Source organism: Arabidopsis lyrata, assembly GCF_000004255.2.
Source record: "Arabidopsis lyrata subsp. lyrata unplaced genomic scaffold ARALYscaffold_6, whole genome shotgun sequence".
NCBI classification, from domain to species: domain Eukaryota; kingdom Viridiplantae; phylum Streptophyta; class Magnoliopsida; order Brassicales; family Brassicaceae; genus Arabidopsis; species Arabidopsis lyrata.
In genome coordinates, this window is record NW_003302550.1 from 7,891,082 (window position 1) to 7,908,956 (window position 17,875).

General features: G+C 36.7%; 6 protein-coding genes across 6 annotated transcripts; 4 read left to right on the forward strand and 2 right to left on the reverse strand.

Moving 5' to 3' along the window:
* Nucleotides 1-115: 115 nt before the first annotated feature.
* Nucleotides 116-8,272, forward strand: LOC9307917. Its single transcript, XM_021020131.1, has 4 exons — nt 116-594; nt 5,863-5,909; nt 6,359-6,469; nt 7,829-8,272. The coding sequence occupies exons 1-4, from the start codon at nt 195-197 to the stop codon at nt 8,270-8,272; spliced, it is 1,002 nt and encodes a 333-aa protein (XP_020875790.1). The 5' UTR covers nt 116-194.
* LOC110227696 lies at nt 952-3,175 on the forward strand. The gene is made up of 2 exons (XM_021022942.1): nt 952-2,367; nt 2,742-3,175. Exons 1-2 carry the CDS (start codon nt 1,104-1,106, stop codon nt 2,768-2,770), a joined length of 1,293 nt encoding a protein of 430 aa, XP_020878601.1. The 5' UTR covers nt 952-1,103; the 3' UTR covers nt 2,771-3,175.
* On the forward strand, nt 8,258-10,970 carry LOC9307918. Its single transcript, XM_021022944.1, has 7 exons — nt 8,258-8,776; nt 8,859-8,981; nt 9,093-9,293; nt 9,416-9,688; nt 9,751-9,942; nt 10,022-10,324; nt 10,462-10,970. Exons 1-7 carry the CDS (start codon nt 8,486-8,488, stop codon nt 10,771-10,773), a joined length of 1,695 nt encoding a protein of 564 aa, XP_020878603.1. The 5' UTR covers nt 8,258-8,485; the 3' UTR covers nt 10,774-10,970.
* A 15-nt stretch (nt 10,971-10,985) lies between these two features.
* On the reverse strand, nt 10,986-13,131 carry LOC9307919 (probable prolyl 4-hydroxylase 4). The gene is made up of 7 exons (XM_021022943.1): nt 12,847-13,131; nt 12,695-12,752; nt 12,498-12,602; nt 12,044-12,101; nt 11,734-11,909; nt 11,575-11,644; nt 10,986-11,474 (listed from the first exon to the last, which is right to left on the reverse strand). Exons 1-7 carry the CDS (start codon nt 12,978-12,980, stop codon nt 11,179-11,181), a joined length of 897 nt encoding a protein of 298 aa, XP_020878602.1. The 5' UTR covers nt 12,981-13,131; the 3' UTR covers nt 10,986-11,178.
* Nucleotides 13,132-13,536: 405 nt separating this feature from the next.
* On the reverse strand, nt 13,537-16,453 carry LOC9309985 (receptor-like cytosolic serine/threonine-protein kinase RBK2). The gene is made up of 9 exons (XM_002873872.2): nt 16,213-16,453; nt 15,996-16,087; nt 15,462-15,890; nt 15,113-15,364; nt 14,865-15,019; nt 14,644-14,723; nt 14,403-14,538; nt 14,127-14,276; nt 13,537-14,014 (listed from the first exon to the last, which is right to left on the reverse strand). The coding sequence occupies exons 1-9, from the start codon at nt 16,281-16,283 to the stop codon at nt 13,832-13,834; spliced, it is 1,548 nt and encodes a 515-aa protein (XP_002873918.1). The 5' UTR covers nt 16,284-16,453; the 3' UTR covers nt 13,537-13,831.
* Nucleotides 16,454-16,940: 487 nt separating this feature from the next.
* On the forward strand, nt 16,941-17,718 carry LOC9309986. The gene is made up of 3 exons (XM_002871804.2): nt 16,941-17,119; nt 17,203-17,248; nt 17,476-17,718. The coding sequence occupies exons 1-3, from the start codon at nt 16,982-16,984 to the stop codon at nt 17,520-17,522; spliced, it is 231 nt and encodes a 76-aa protein (XP_002871850.1). The 5' UTR covers nt 16,941-16,981; the 3' UTR covers nt 17,523-17,718.
* The last annotated feature ends 157 nt before the right edge of the window (nt 17,719-17,875 follow it).

The window sequence follows — 17,875 nt, forward strand, 5'->3', positions numbered from 1 at the left end:
TATATAAGAATTATCAACAATAAAAATATATAATCATAATATTAAGATTAGTTACTTAAAAAGTGTAAGGTAAGATGATGTTTTCTTAAAATGGTAACCTTGTTGTTAACCTTTTTGTCCTTTTTCTTAGTGTTTTGATTTTAAATACAGACAAGAAACAGAATTCTCTGAGTTTCTTCTTCTTCTTCTTTGCGATGGTTAACCCACAAAGGTTTGTTCTAGTCGTCACCATTATTGGACTCTTAGGTCATGACCTCACATGTGTTCTGTCTAGCCCACACCGTATTCTATTGGACACAGATGTCGACACAGACGACTTCATCGCTCTGTTGTACCTCTTGAAGCTCAATAAAACAGAATTCGATCTAGTCGTGAGCCTTAGCACATCACTTCGCCGTCATTCTTACACTCTATTCTTGAACGTTTCTTTAATTCTGTTAATGCTCTGTTTTTTGAAACAGGGGATTACATTAAGTGCCAACGCTTGGACAAACGCAGGACATGGAGTGAATCATATATACGACATTCTTTACATGATGGGTCGTGACGATATCCCCGTTGGTATTGGAGGTGAAGGTGGGATTCTCGATGATGGTACTATTAACATATATGTATAATGGTTATTGTTGGAGTAAAGTTTCCTTTAGCTTACTCTAAGTGTATATAAGGAACATGTGTATCAACATTCTAATCAAGGAGATTAATATCATATTTTTACACTCTCTCTCTAGTTAATATGGTATCAGAGCAAAATTGAGATTTTCTCTCTCTATAACAGAAATCTCAAAGCTTCTTCCGCAATATCATCATCTTCTTCTTCTTCTTCTTCGATTTCAGCTCAAATCAATGAAATCACCATCGTTATCATCCTAAATCTTCCATTTCTTGTTTCGTCGAGCTCCAATTTCATCAATGGAGATCTCGATTTCATCATAATCGCAATCGATTTCGCGAATCATTTTTCCATTCATCACAGAAGCAATTGCTCTAAATCTCTTTCATCTTTCTGATCGATTCGTTTATCTGATTCATCACGAAAGATCGTATATTCAACACGATTTCATTTCTAACATCAATTTTTCATCGATTCTTGAATTTGTCTAATGGCGATATCAGGCTCCGATTTGGATTGCTCGCGTCCATCGATTGATCAATATGAGAATCCTTTCTACTTGCACAGCTCAGATCATGCGGGACTGAATCTTGTATCCGATCGTCTCACTACTGGAGCTGACTTTCATTCTTGGAGAAGATCTGTTCGAATGGCACTCAATGTGCGCAATAAACTTGGATTCATTGACGGTACTATCACTAAACCATCATCTGATCATCGTGATTTTGGCTCATGGTCACGTTGCAATGACATGGTTGCAACGTGGTTGATGAATTCTGTGTGTAAAAAGATTGGTCAAAGCTTGTTGTTTATATCTACTGCGGAGGGAATCTGGAATAATCTCTTAGCTAGATTTAAACAAGATGATGCACCTAGGGTTTATGAGATTGAACAGCGTCTGAGTATTATTCAACAGGGTGCTATGGATGTAAGTGCTTATTATACTGAACTTGTGACGTTATGGGAAGAATATAGAAATTATGTAGAGCTACCTGTTTGCACTTGTGGTAGGTGCGAGTGTAATGCTGCATTGTTATGGGAAAAACTGCAGCAGAGGAGCCGTGTAACCAAATTCCTTATGGGACTGAATGAGTCATATGAGTCTACAAGGAGACACATCTTGATGTTAAAACCGATTCCAACTATTGAGGATGCTTTTAATATGGTGACTCAGGATGAAAGACAGAGAAGTATTAAGCCTTCTACATCAGAACCTGTAGTTTTTCAAACTTCAGGACCAAATCAAGCATCTGGATCATCCAACCATTATTCTCAAGATGTTTCTTCATATCAAGGTCAGCTGGATAATACAGCTTTTGCTATTCAGAATGGATATCGTCCTCGTGCACCACGACCTATCTGTACTCACTGTGGTCAAACTGGTCACGTTATACAAAAATGCTTTAAGCTTCATGGATATCCTCCCGGCTACATTCCAGGATTTAAGAGCACTTTCTCTAACTATCAACCTCAGAGATCATCTGCTCCATCTAATTTCCAGCCTAGAGGATATTCTCCAAACACTGTCTCTAGACCTCATTCAGTTGCCAATGTGATGACTAGTCCTATTCCCTATACTCCACCATCAGCAATAGATGCTATGAATTTGGATATTAGCAAGCTGAATGGAGATCAAATTCAGACATTGATTCAACAACTCTCAAGTCATATTCAAGTTTCAGAGCCTTTGGCACCTTCCCCATCCACATCAAAAGTCACAGAACATGGTATAATGGCTGTTCAATCATCATCGGGTATAATTCCTTTTCCTTCTTCATCTCTTCGATATGAAAATGATCAATTAACATTCCAACATCAATGTCTCTCATCTTTATACTCTAATCTTCCTCATGGTAGTTGGATTATAGATAGTGGTGCTACTACACATGTGTGTTCTGACTTAGCAATGTTTGGTGAAACTACTACAGTTTCTGGAGTAACTGTTTCACTTCCTAATGACACTAGAGTAAATATCACACACACGGGCACAATATCACTATCTCATTCACTCATTCTTCATGATGTTTTACATGTTCCTTCATTCAAATTCAATTTGATTTCTGTGAGTAGTCTTTTAAAAACAAATCATTGCTCTGCTCATTTTTATGTTGATTCTTGTATAATTCAGGAGTTTATTCAGGGCTTGACGATTGGTAGAGGCATACTTCTGCATAATCTCTACATATTACAACTTGATCCACCTTCTACTCATGATGAATTCTCTGGATCCTTGATGGCTGATGGAATTCTTTGGCACCAACGCCTTGGACACCCATCTGCTGACAAGTTACAATGCATTTCTGGTACTCTTTCTTTGTCTAAGTCTGTTTTTAAACATCCATCTCATTGTTCCATCTGTCACTTAGCAAAACAAAAAAGATTGTCTTATGAGTCTCATAATCATTTGTCTTCACTTCCATTTGATCTAATTCATTTAGATGTGTGGGGTCCTTTCTCTATAGAGTCTGTAGAAGGATATAAATACTTTCTTACAATAGTTGATGATTGTACACGTGTAACATGGGTTTATATGATGAAGAATAAAAGTGAAGTTACACAACATTTCTTATCTTTTATTAAGCATGTTCTTACACAATATAAAGCTGTCATTAAAATGATTAGAACTGATAATGCTCTTGAGCTTGCATTTACTTCTATTGTTAAAGAACATGGAATGATACATCAATTCTCTTGTGCATACACACCTCAACAAAATTCTGTAGTAGAACGCAAGCATCAACATTTACTAAATGTTGCAAGATCATTGTTGTTTCAATCGAATGTTCCTATTGCATATTGGAGTGATTGCTTGTTAACTGCTGTTTTCCTTATAAATCGTTTACCATCTGTTTTACTCAAAAATTTATCACCATATGAACTTCTTACAAAAAGAAAACCTACTTATGATTTTTTAAAATGTTTTGGTTGTCTCTGTTATGTTTCCACTTTACAAAAAGATAGAACAAAGTTTACTCCTCGTTCAGAAAAATGTGTTTTCTTAGGTTACTCTTCTGGATATAAAGGGTATAAAGTACTTCATCTTGAATCTAACATTGTTTCGGTGTCTAGAAATGTTATATTCCATGAAACTATTTTCCCTTTTCATGATAATCCAGCATCTTCAAATTCTGAGATTTTTAGTAACACTATTTTACCATTACCTATTCATCTTCATAATGATTTGCAAGATAATATGCATGCTTCATCTAGTCAATCATCATTGCCTAATGATCATTCAGCTGCATCATCTACATTACCATCATCACTTACACACTCTAGTGTCACACCTATTTCACAAGAAACAGTTACAACAGAGACTGCTGTTGTTTCACTTCCTGTTGCTCGGCCAAAACGCACAGGTAAGGCTCCTAGCTACTTAACTGACTATCACTGTTCTTTCACACAAATTTCTTCTCCACCTAAAAAATCTTTCCCTCCACTCAAAGTCTTTACCACACCATATCCCATTTCTTCTGTTTTATCCTACTCTGCCTTAAAATCCCCATATCAGGCTTTTACTCTTTCTTACTCCATTGAAACAGAACCCAAAACCTTTAAACAAGCTATTGTATCTGTGCAATGGACTAAAGCGATGGATGTGGAACTTGAGGCTATAGAATTGAATAAAACTTGGAGTTTTGTGTCTTTGCCTCCAGGGAAGAATGTTGTTGGGTGTAAGTGGGTTTACACGATTAAATACAATCCTGATGGTACTGTTGAAAGGTACAAGGCGCGTTTAGTAGCAAAGGGATTCACTCAGCAAGAAGGAGTGGATTATTTTGACACTTTCTCACCAGTTGCTAAATTGGCCAGTGTCAAATTAATACTTGGTTTAGCTGCTAAGAAGGCTTGGAGCTTAACTCAGATGGATGTTACTAACGCTTTCCTGCATAGTGAGCTTGATGAAGAAATTTATATGAGTTTGCCGCAGGGTTATACACCAGTTTCTGGTTCTCTTCCTCCTAATCCAGTCTGCAAGCTTCATAAGTCCATCTATGGATTGAAACAGGCGTCTCGTCAATGGTATAAGTGTCTTTCTAAAGCACTTTTGGATGCAGGATTCGTTCAATCTCACTCAGATGAAACACTGTTTGTCAGGCTGCAAGGTACATCATTCATTGCCATTCTTGTGTATGTTGATGACATTCTCATTGTCAGTAATGATAATGAGCATGTTACTTCAGTCAAAGCACATCTTGCAGATCATTTTAAGATAAAAGATCTAGGTCAGGCTAGATTCTTTCTTGGTCTTGAGATTGCTAGGAATTCAGAAGGCATCTCTGTTTGTCAAAGGAAATATTGCCTGGACCTTCTTACTGATGCAGGATTATTGGGCTGTAAACCTCGTTCTGTACCTATGGATCCAAAAGTTTCTCTAACAACAGAGACTGGTACATTACTTGAGAATGCAACATCATACAGGGAATTGATAGGCCGCCTTCTATACCTTTGTGTAACTCGGCCAGACATTACCTTTGCGGTACATAAGCTGAGTCGTTTTCTCTCATGTGCTACTGATGTGCATATGCATGCAGCTCAGAATGTTTTGAAGTACCTTAAAGGTAATCCTGGTCAAGGACTATTCTACTCTGCTAAAACAGATATTTGCCTCAATGGCTTTGCTGATGCTGACTGGGGAACCTGTTTGGATTCAAGACGCTCAGTATCTGGAGTTTGTATATTTCTTGGAACTTCTTTGATTTCATGGAAGTCTAAGAAACAAGAGGTTTGCAGTGGTAGTAGTACAGAGGCTGAGTATCGCAGCATGGCTCAAGCTACAAAGGATCTTCTCTGGTTCAGTTACATGTTGAAAGATTTACATATTGAGGTTGAAACAAAGGCCAAGTTATTCTGTGACAATAAATCTGCAATGCACATTGCGAATAATCCAGTCTTCCATGAGAGAACAAAACATGTTGAGATTGATTGTCATACAACTAGAGATCAAGTGAAGTTTGGGTTCTTACAAGTGCATCATGTTGATACTGAGAATCAGCTTGCGGATATACTCACCAAGCCATTACATCCGGGTCCTTTCAAATCCATACTTGGTCGTCTTGGTGTTTCAAGCCTCTTCCTTCCTCATAAGTAATTCGGCTTGAGGGGGGCTATTAACATATATGTATAATGGTTATTGTTGGAGTAAAGTTTCCTTTAGCTTACTCTAAGTGTATATAAGGAACATGTGTATCAACATTCTAATCAAGGAGATTAATATCATATTTTTACACTCTCTCTCTAGTTAATAGGTACTATTCTTCCTGACGTCGGTGGTTATCTTCCGATCATCGAGCAGGTTTTCTTCATGATTCTCTAAGTTTCTAACATTTTTGCATACACAATTGGTTATGCTTCAAGTGAAGATTTTGAACACGTTCCTAAATAGTGGTATCCAATACAAATTAGTTTGTGGTGTTCACCACAGTAACAATATGAATCGAGTATGATTAATATATACAAAAATTTGAAAAAAAATTAAGAGACAAAAATTGTAGAAGAGGAATAGAATAAAAATTTCGAATGAATGGTAATCAATATGATCCATAGAAATTTTTTTTTTATTTATGAATACTTGGTCCTTTTCTCTCTATAGGGCTGATAAACAAACAAAAATATATTTCTATATGTTAAAATTAATTATATCAAAAATTTACTCTATATATACATATAAAAATATATTGTATAATCTTTTCAAAAGTTTCATATTTTTATGATAAACTATATTAAATTTATTTTTGATTTCAGGGGATGACAACAGCAGGAGGATGCAGATACAGACAATCCATTCCAAAAGGTCATAAAGGCCTACTCGACGTTGACTCCAATTATGGATTTCGTAAACATTTTCTTCCTCTGGTATTTTATTCTCTCAATAAGATAATTTAGGTCTAGAATTCTAGATGCGTCTTTCTTTTTGTTAGTTTAGAACAATAAAAATTAAAGAGAAATTGTTAAAAATGTCCCTTTTTCAATACCCCTTTTCAAAAATGCCCCCTTTGAGAGTTTATTTTTAAGTTTGCCCTCTTTTAATTTTTAATGACTATTTTACCCTTATTTGAAACAAAATTAGGTCCACAAAATACAAAATATTTTTTGGCGGAAAAAGTGATCCCGCAATTTTCTCGCCAAACACTTGTAAAAACCTTTAAAAAACCTTGTAAAATTTTCCCGTAAAAATTTTTCCCGCCAAAAAATTTTCCCGCCAAAAAATTTTTTTTGCGGGAAAAGTGATTCCGCAATTTTTTTTGCAAAATTTTTTTGGCGGGAAAATTTTTGGCGGGAAAAATTTACAAGGTATTTTAAAGGTTTTTTACAAGGTATTTACAAGTGTTTTGTAAGGTTTTACAATGTATTTTAAAAGGTTTTACAAGGGACTTTTAAGGTTTTATAAGGTATTTATAACTTGTAAAACCTTATAAAAAACTTGTAAAACCTTATAACTTGTAAAAACCTTATAAAATAGCTTGTAAAATCTTATAATATCTTATAAATACCTTGTAAATACGTTGTAAAACCTTTTAAAATACATTGTAAAACCTTATAAATACCTTGTAAAAAACCTTTAAAATACCTTGTAAATTTTTGGCGAGAAAATTTTTCCCGCCAAAAATTTAACGCCAAAAAAATTGCGGAATTTTGCGGGAAAAAATTTTACGGGAAAATTTTACAAGGTATTTTAAAGGTTTTACAAATTTTTACAAGTGTTTTGGCGGGAAAAATTGGGGGATCACTTTTCCCGCCAAAAAATATTTTGTATTTTGTGGACCTAATTTTGTTATATTTCCTTATATATTTATGATATCTTTTATTAAAAGAAGGGTAATTTAGTCATTTTATACATAAAAGGGGTATTTTTAAAAATGGACATCCATAGGGGGCATTTTTGAAAAGGGGTATTGAAAAAGGGGCATTTTTGTGAGTCTCCCAAAATTAAATTGTCCAATTAGACCACATATTGGTGGAGACTGGAGATAACTGTTGATCTTCTGACATATATTTCTATTTCAAAGATGTTTTTTAGTCATGTGGTTCATGATATGTTTTGCCATTGATCACTCTGTTTTAATTTGTTTTCCTCACTGAATTTCTTTACTGATAAATAATTATAATATGTTTTTTTTTTGTGTGCAATAATTAAAATATGATGTCAACAAATAAATCACCAAAAAAGGAAAGTTAATGCTATTATGTAACGAAAAGTTGTACATAAAACAGGGGAACAGAAGATACACTCCTCTCGAGCAACCAACGGCACAAAAAGTAATCTTCGACAAAGTTTCTCAAGGTCCAATAAGCATCTTCGTGATCGGTTCTCACACCAATCTCGCTCTCTTCATGATGTCAACTCCTTACCTCAAACATAACATCCAACACATTTACGTTATGGGTGGTAGTGTACGCTGTCCAAACCCCACCGGATTCTGTGGGAACTTGTTCACAGATTTCACAAGTAATCCTTACGCTGAATTCAACATCTTCACTGATCCTTTCGCTGCTTACCAGGTTTTAAGATCAGTCAAAGATATTATAGTAATGCATGTGTTTTGTGTTTCTTCAATGTTGTTTAATGTCATGTGTTATGTGTTCATTACAGGTGTTTCATTCAGGTGTTCCGATTACTATGGTTCCTTTAGATGCGACCAATACAATACCAATTAACAAAAAGTTCTTTGAGACATTCGAGAAGAATCAAAGAACATACGAAGCTCAATACATTTTCTCGTCTCTGAAAATCATCAGGGACACTTTGTTACCCGAAAAATTCTATACGGTGACACTTTGTTACTTAATTATCATTTTTGTTTCCTTTAGAATCCATCAAGATGTTTGAAAGTTGTCTAAGTTGATTTGGATTGTTTTCAGCGGTACTTCATGTGGGATTCTTTCACGGCTGGCATTGCAGTTTCGATCATGAGAAACTCTGGTAATAGTAATAAGAACAACAATAAAGGTGAGAATGATTTCGCGGAGATGGAGTATATGAACATAACCATTGTTACTTCAAACGAACCTTATGGAATACCCGACAGTTCAAATCCATTCTTTTATAAAAAAAGAACTCCAAAGTTTAACCTAACCCTTGGAGGAGTTCACAGTGGTCATGTTCAGAGGGGTTTGCGCGACCCAATCTGCATATCGAGAAGCGGAAAAGGAAACTGCAAGGTATACACGTGTTTCCCTAAACCTTTTTCAGTTTTAGAGTACAAAATGCAATCAATCTCTCTTTTATTTATGCTCAAATTAGGATGGTTACACAAAAGAGACCTTCGGGCCTGATTCAGTTCGTGTACTTGTCGCAACACGAGCTAAACCGAGCAAGAACTTCAACAGTGAACTGGATAGAGAGTTCTATGACGACTTTTTGGAAGTAAGTTTTTTATGTTCTCATGAGGCCAATATAATCTAATCTGCCCTAAAAATATATGAGAGATCAAAAATGTTTCTTTTATGTTAACCGAGTCACTTATATAATGAACAGGTTTTGAACAGGCCTGGAGAAACAGGGAGGTTTAACTTTTCAACTCAGTTTCTGTACTATAGAGAAGAATTGTTCATAGCAAATCTTAGTAACACACAGCTCGGAGGAAAGCCTGTTATTTTCGATATGGACATGAGCGCCGGAGATTTCCTCTCTCTCTTCTATCTCCTTAAAGTTCCAGTGGAAATTATAGATTTGAAGGTAAGGGGTTAAAATCATTTCTTGCTACATAAGTTACTAGGTGAAAAAGTAACCCTAATAAAATAACTATTGCTTTTTACACAAGTAACACTTCAGCTCTCTCATCAGTCTGAATTCTCCAGGCGGTTATCGTGAGCCCAACTGGTTGGGCTAATGCAGCGACAATTGATGTGGTCTACGATCTTCTTCATATGATGGGACGCGATGACATTCCGATCGGTCTAGGAGATATGTTCGCCTTGAACCAATCTGAACCGGGTTTTCCATCTGCTGGAGACTGCAAGTACGCCAAAGCGGTTCCCCAAGGCTGTGGTGGTTTTCTTGATTCCGACACTCTCTATGGTCTTGCTCGTGACCTCCCAAGAAGCCCTCGCAGGTACCTATATATACACCATGTAGCAATATACACCATGCAGCAAAACAGTGTTGGTAATGTCACTTCAGAAACACTGCAGAGAACTCAGTGGCAAATGGAGCTCCGAGGGACACTGATCGGACTGAAATCCGACAACCTCTGGCACTTGAAGTTTGGCAAAATCTGACCAAATCTGTTAATGAAGTGTCAAAGATCACTGTACTAACCAATGGACCGTTGACTAGCTTAGCCAAGATTATCTCATCAGTTAAAAAATCACCCTCGCTAATCAAGGCAAGAACTTCTGATACTCTCTCTGATGAATTCCATCAAGATCCGAGATGTAATAGATGGCTTCTGTTGTAAATTGCAGGAAGTTTACATCGTCGGTGGACATATAAGCCGTGAAAAATCTGACAAAGGGAACGTATTCACAGTTCCTTCGAATGCATATGCTGAATTCAATATGTTTCTTGATCCTTTAGCAGCTAAGACCATTCTTGAATCAGGTCTAAACATCATACTCATCCCTCTAGCAACCCAACGCAAGTTTTCTTTTCAACCAATGCTTAATAAACTCTATTCCTCGGCGAAAACACCGGAAGCTCGGTTTGTGAAACGGCTGCTTGCAAGATTGCAAGCTCTTCATCAGAATCACAGGAGATACACGCACATAGTAAAGCCTCTCTTCTCATTCTGTTTCATCTTAGACAAAAATGATTTTGGCTTTGATTGTTTTCAAACACGCAAAGGCAAAAAAACTATCAAGATTTCTCGTCTAGTTTTCAAACTAACCCTACAATGTTGTTGCAGGACATGTTCTTAGGGGAAATTCTTGGAGCAGTTTTCTTGGGAGGAGATCACGCTTCATTGAAGCCGAAACTGCGAGTTGAGCACATAAAAGTAATCGCTGAAGGGGATGAATCAAAAGATGGTCAGATATTGATTGATAAACTGCGTGGAAAACAAATAAAGATACTCGAAAGAGTAGATCTCAGAGGCTGCTATGTGAGTTTTGCTTCTAGACTCGATGATAAGAAACAATCTGCAGTCATAGGAAGCTTTGAAGAACAGGGAAAGAAATGGAACACACCACCAAGTTCAGAAACATCAATGCTTGATTAGACAAAAACCGAGTTAGTACAGAGCTCTTTTCCAGAGACGTTTATCAACGACAATAATACTCCACAGAAATTGCAACAATACGAGAAAAGAGTGATACCTTAAACGGTTTGTGCCACTGGCCAGACATGGTACTTAGTTGACGCCACTGGCCAGACATGGTACTTAGTTGACAATACCAAGAAAAACACACATATTACATAACCTATAAAGTATTTGACTGAATCTATGTGTTTACATTATATTCTTTTCAGGAACAGTTATAGTTTTACAAAACTCCCCTTAGAACAAAGTTCATTAACGACAACAACTCTACAAGAAACAACAACAAAAGAAACTCCGAAAAAAAACAGAAAACTTTGAGAGTTTTATGGCACAGAACAAGAAGAAGAAGAGGTAAAATCAAGTCTAACAAGCCTTACAGCTATGCCTGCAATAGCCAGGAAGCTCTGTAGTTCCAACCATGTACTCTGGATTCTTTGTGCATTCCCCAAGAACTGCCCATCTCTCACAGCTCTCGTGCATATTCGTACAGTTTCCGCTTGGTGTCACAATCTTGTCGAATGAGTCCACGTGGATCCACTTTGTTGCCGACCATTTCTCTCCTTCGATCACGGGACATCCACCGTGAAGGCTCAATGGGTCTGGAATTGCGTCTGGGTGGAGGTTGAAGAACAACAAAGCATCCCCTTTCCTTGGTTTCACTGATACCCATACAGCCACAAAAGATGTAAATTTTCTACTTATACCTTTTTCTTTCTTTCCAGGAAAAGAAGTAGTATTATTATCGGTTTTGTTTCTCACCGGCGATTCCTCTCTTAGCACAATCAGAAAGATCTTCTTTGTTTTCAGAGAGTACTCGGCAAGAAGGTACCTATAAGAATCAGATCTTTATAAGAGAGAATGACCCAAGAGTGATCTTTTGGGGAAAATGTTAAGCAAAAACTCATCGATAGCACTAACCTCCGCATCAGGGAATACGGTTTCTCCACCTTTCGTCACATTGGATAGATACATAAGAACCGTTGCTATGCGATGTCCACCACGGACAATGTTGACTTTATCATGAAAGTAGTCAAAGTGAGCGTCGTATTTTTGACCGTGCTCGTATCTCAATACCTGAATGTCTTCCCCGTTTTCTGTCACCACGAAAAGTAAAGAACTTAATGAAGAATATCTTCTGAAATCTTTCAAGAACTCAACATATTGAGCTTTCAAGATTTTTCAATACTCTTAGTTGTGACCTTTTTAAAAAATTCAGAGTGTATTGTACCTTTTGGAAGAAATGTCCAAGTGGAGATCTTGTCTTCTATACCAGAAACAATGGGATCCTGTAATTCACCAGAGAAAACTTCAGGTGATAGAGCAACAGATCAAGGTAATCATAACAATGACACAACATTTACAGATCTGAATCCAGAAAATTTCATAATTGATTACCATTTAGACACAAAAACTTAAGTAAGTCCGGGATTAATTTGTTAGCTAAGTAACAATCTAACAATATCATGAGGACAATCTTCCAAAGCCCATGATCCAATTATTCAAAGGATAAATGTCACAGATTGCTTAAGGAGCATAAGCTGGTCACACATTAAAGTTTGAACTATCAAATCTGTCATTTGCAAAAGCTAAGAAACACGATCTATTCCAAAATTGAACATGTCTGAGAGAGAGATCCAGTTTTCAACTTGGAATTAGGGAAGCAAACAAAGGAAAAATCGAACCTTTCCTTTGGGGATAAACGTGCCAGAGCTGGTTCGAACCTCGCTGAATTTGCTCTCTCCACTATCATTATCAGCAACAGCAGATCTCTTCAGGCTAGCTTTTGCCTTTTCAACACATCGAAATTTAGAATCTTAACAAAGAGAAGTTTCCAAATTAAGCTCAAAACCGAAGATGAATCAAGAAAAAAAAAACTCACAAGAGAAACCATATGATCACATTCCAATTCCGTGAGAAACCCTTCATACACAAACGCCCTGAACACAAGAAAATAAAAAATCGAATTTTTCAGAATTGTTAACATTCAAAGTTTTGAAATTCCCAAAATCAGTTAAGGGTTTTTGAGGAAACCTGGGTTTCGATGAAACCTGCTTGACTTTGGAAGGATTGATGAAGACGCTAGAGGAACTAATCAGGGAAGTGGAAGATTGAAGCAGGACGGAGAAGATAGCAAAGAACAACAACAATAATCCACGGTGAGCCATCGAAATCGCTTGGATCTAGATGTTGGAGAGTCGGTAGAAGGAAAGGAGATCGGAAGAGAGTAAAAATTTTGATTTTTTTTTTCCGGGAAAATAAAAGACGATGAGAGAAGCTTTTTCTCGGGAAAGTGTTCAACGGTGATGACAAGTTTAAGCTCTGCCTAACGATATGACAAAACGCACACGTCGCTTGCGTTTCGGTTTTTTGAGATTTTATTTTTTTTATCACTCGATGGGAAATGGTTATGAACCGAACCGGCTCCTTCCGATTACGGAGACCTAAAATTGTGGTTGAGAAAAGAAAAAAAAAAAGATTGTATAATAAAATTGTGGAAACATTTGAAAAATAATTAACTAAAGAAACTTTCAAAAATGGCGGAATTTATTTTATGTTTGTACTTTTTTTCCAGGTTTTTATGAAATTGTAATTTTTGGTACATTTTTTAGTTATTTCTAGAGTAGAGTGGATCGAATACTTGTTGAAAACGAACTAGTAAAACGGACCATAAATATTCAAGATATCTAATCCGCGTCTTTTCCTAAATAGTAGGTGAATACGAAACGAGGAACAAAAATTCATACAAAAAAACAATAACAAACAATAGTTGAAGTCAAATATGGGAAAAAGGAAAGAACACAACATCAATACATCAAGATCATGACCATGACCAAATACATACACCAAGGTACAACGTATTTTTAGCAATATTGAACTTTTTCAGTCCTTTCTCTTCTAACTTAATATCCAATCCTGATCGGATTCATCTCGCAATCCTCAGCAATCATAGAAATTCTATAGTGAACAAATATGGACTCAATGAAATTTTTGTCTTGCATTTAGCAACTAGGACATTTCAAGAATCCTTAGATGTTCCGAGAACGGTCTCCATGTGTCGATGAATATCGTTTAAATATCGTGTCGAGTTGTATTCTTCGTTATCCAATAGTTCTTCAGAGTAAGTCCTCTGGAGTTTGGAGTTTTCTCGCTCTCTTAGCTTATCTAAGCTGCACTTGTCTCCCCTCAGAATCTCCACAACCTGTATAATCATAAACAAACATCATTATATATGTGATCAAATTAATTAATCACTTCATAGTAAAAGAAACTTGGTTACTAAATGATGGTATTAAATGTTTTGTTATGCATGCCTGGCTCATCTGAGGCCGGTTCATGGAGGTTTGGTGTATGCACAAGGAAGCTATGAAGACAAGACGGTCCAACTCTTCTACGTCGTAGTCATCTTCCAGAATCGGATCAACAAGTTGTTTGATCTTGTTCTCTTTGATTAATGGCTTGGCCTACAAAAACATAGATGACCCATGTTACTGATTTCACAATGGAAACAAAATCAATCGCTTTTAAAGAAAGTATACGAGATCAGGATTCTATCTAGCTAGGGTATAAGAGAGGGCTACATCACATACCCACATGACAATGCTATGTTGTGAGCTGTCGAGAGCTTGTCTACCGGTAATGAGCTCTAGAAGCAGGACACCATAAGCATATACGTCTGTTTTTTCGTCTACTATCCCATGCATGAAGAACTCCGGTGGAAGGTAACTGCTCGATGAACATATATATACGAGATAGAGATATATTATGAAACACAAAAGATTATTCAATCCGCATATATGATCTAATATAACAAAGAGAGAGATTCCAAACCCGAATGTTCCTTCGACTTTCGATACAGTATGGTGAGTCCATTGGTCCGGTAGCCATTTCGCTAGCCCGAAATCAGATATCTACAGTCATCATTTGTTCGCAAAAAAAAATAGAGGCGATTTTGAGTTCATGCTTGTTTCATAATCATATCTTTAAAAGACTATTAATTAGGGTATTAGGTATATATGAAGATCTTAGGTTTTCCTTAATTAATACATTACCTGAGCCTCAAAGTTCTGAGTGAGAAGGATGTTAGAAGCTTTAATGTCTTTATGAATGATCCTTCTCTGACAACCTTCATGGAGATAGTACAGTCCCTCTGCTGTTCCCATGGCCACTTTGTATCTCATGCTCCAATTCAATTTCCCCTTCGCCTCTACAAAATGTTACAAGGATCTTTGTTAGGTTTTTGATCCAAATTATAGTTTGAGATGACATTGGAAAACATCAAAACAAAAGGAACTATCACCGTAGAGCAAAGAAGCAAGGCTTCCATTAGGAGATAGCTCAAGAACAAGATGCATTCCTCCTTCAACACAATAACCAATAAGCTTAGCAATGTTTGGATGATCTACATGAACTATGATCCCAAGTTCGGACAGATAATCCATCGTCATCTCTTCTGCAGAACCTCTAGTCAACTTCTTTATAGCTACTATTTGCCCATCTGGCATTTGTCCCTTATACACCTCTGCATATCCTCCTTCTCCGATCAGATTTTCTGCCATAATATCCACATGTGTTCATGTTACATCACTTCATAAACAAGCATTTATCTAGTGAAAATGTAACAAAGGGTTCTTTAGAGGTTTCCGGACCACGGCTGTAGTCATTTGTGGCAGTTTGAATATCTTGGAGAGAGAAGTTCCTCCAGGAGGGTTTGAAGTAGAACAAGTCATCAGTGTCAAGAGCAGGTATAACGGGAACCATGTTGTCCCTTATGCGTTTGCTCTTCCGTCTGGTCAGTTTCGGAACTCCTTTGAGAGGTGTGAACGTGTTGAATGGCATTGCGGATGATCCTTTCTTAAGTAATCGGAAGAAACCTCTTCTCCAGTGACCGTTGTTGGGACCTCCAGACGAATGATGATGACGGTGATGGTGATGAGCTTCTGATGATGATGAGTCTGACGTGCTCACCACGGAAGATGAAGTTTCGGATTCTATGCTCCTTAATAAGTCATCGTCTGATTCCGATTTGATGGGGCAGAATGTTGTTATTTCTTCATCTCGACAGAATGATGATAAATCTGTTGCACAGAAAACGAAATTCATGCCAAGGACAAGGACAAGGACAATCTCAAGTCAATGAGATCTTTGTAAAAGTACCTAATGATGCATTTATTATTAATTACCATGAGAAGAGAAAGAATCAGAGAAACCGGCTCGAGATCTTCTTGTAGATGGAGGAGTTAATTTTTTTCCACGATTCTCAACGTCTACATCGCTGAGGTTGTATATTTTCATATGAAATGACTTGTGAGACACGGTACAAAATCATTTGCAAATCTTGAAGATGTTTCTGAAACAATCAAACAGTATATCTGTAGAAAAAAATGAAAGAAAAATTACCAGGAGGGAGACGAAGAAGACGACGTCGTGGAAGAGAGAGTTTGTGAGGATGAGTCTCGAAGGCCTTCCATGGATTGAAGACAAAAAATGAGACAAAAAAGGGAAAGAGAGAGAAAGAGAGAAGAGATCAAAGACTAAGGAAAGAGAGAGAAAGTAACCATGATCATTGGTTTTCTCTTACACCACCTCATCTTCTCTTCTGTTATTAACTGAAAATCCGCCTCTTCTCTCTTTCTTAATTTTAGATCTAATATAAAATCCATTTTTGCATTTTAGACAGAAAATTGCCAGAGAATATTCTCCATAGTTTGATAAACGTTAAAAATCCTAATTTTAGACGAAATATAAATGTCGTTTTAGACTTTTAGTTGTCAAATTGGTTTGCAACAAAAACAATGACATTTTCTTCGATATTCAAGAATGGAAAAAAATTGTTTGAGTGATAGTTTAATCACAATTGATTGTGATAGCTCCCACGTTGGTGGGTTAACGCCACGTGGCACAGTAACCCGACAAAGGTTAGTGGAGCTGAAGTCATTTTGAGACAACAATCTTGTCTTTTGTTCAACTTCGAGTCTTCGACTTATCTACATGTTGACCACTTATGAAGAAAGCTTCTTCTTATAATAAAAAGTGAAAAAATAAACAATACAACAACTAAACGGGCCTGGGCTTTAGGTTCAATAAAAGCCCAAAAGAATAAGATGCCCTTAATTTAAAACGGAGACTTTGGATTTCTGAATCTTCTTGTCTGCTGAAGAACACCAAAATGGAGAAGAGAGTGACGGAGAATCCCAATTCCGAGACGCAACCTCCTCCTCCGCCGAATCATCAAATGGATGCAGACGACGACGACGAGAATGTGAAACAGCTCAAGGAGTGTTCTTCTCTCTATTTGTCTTTACAGGTTTGTGTTTCTCACCTCTTTGATTTCCCCCAATCGAATTCCTTAAATCGTTGATTTCGATTTGTTTTCTCCTAATTTTGTAGGATTGTCTTGTTGATAGCAACAGGGACTGGAAGTCTTGCCAAAAACGTACGTCACTCTCTCTATCTCAATTTTTAAATTCTGAAATCTGAGTGTTTTAGAGGGTTTTTTACCTATTCGAATGAAATTGGGATTATTGTTGACTAGTTAATCTGAGTGAGGAACTAGTTGATTGATCAAAGAACTGATGGATTGATTGGATTTTACTTAGGTGAGGGCAGTTTTATTGACAATGTTGTTGATTAGCTTTTGTTGTTGTTGTAATTTGGTTAAAGATGTTCAAGCTTTGAAGGAATGTCATGAAAGGAGAATGAAGAAATGATAGAGATGAGCCAATACCTGATTAGTTACTTTCTTCTTATAGAGAAACCATATAAGTATGACATTTATATGTTCACGGTCTTGCAAAAATTGAATAAAAGAACGGTTTCCTCTGATTGTGTTCCAAAATGTACAAGCTTTCATACTATGTAATCTTGGTTTTGTTTTGTTGCTCGTTGATTTTGGTTCATTGCACAGAATCTTTCTCTTGAGACTTAACTTAAAGTGTCATAGGCTTATTATTTCACAGAAGAAAACAGCAATGGTGGTGTTGTTCAGACTTCAGACAGCTTGGTTTGTTGTCTTCCTAGTTAAATTTGGTTTTTATTACATATGACTCCTTTGCAAAGAAAG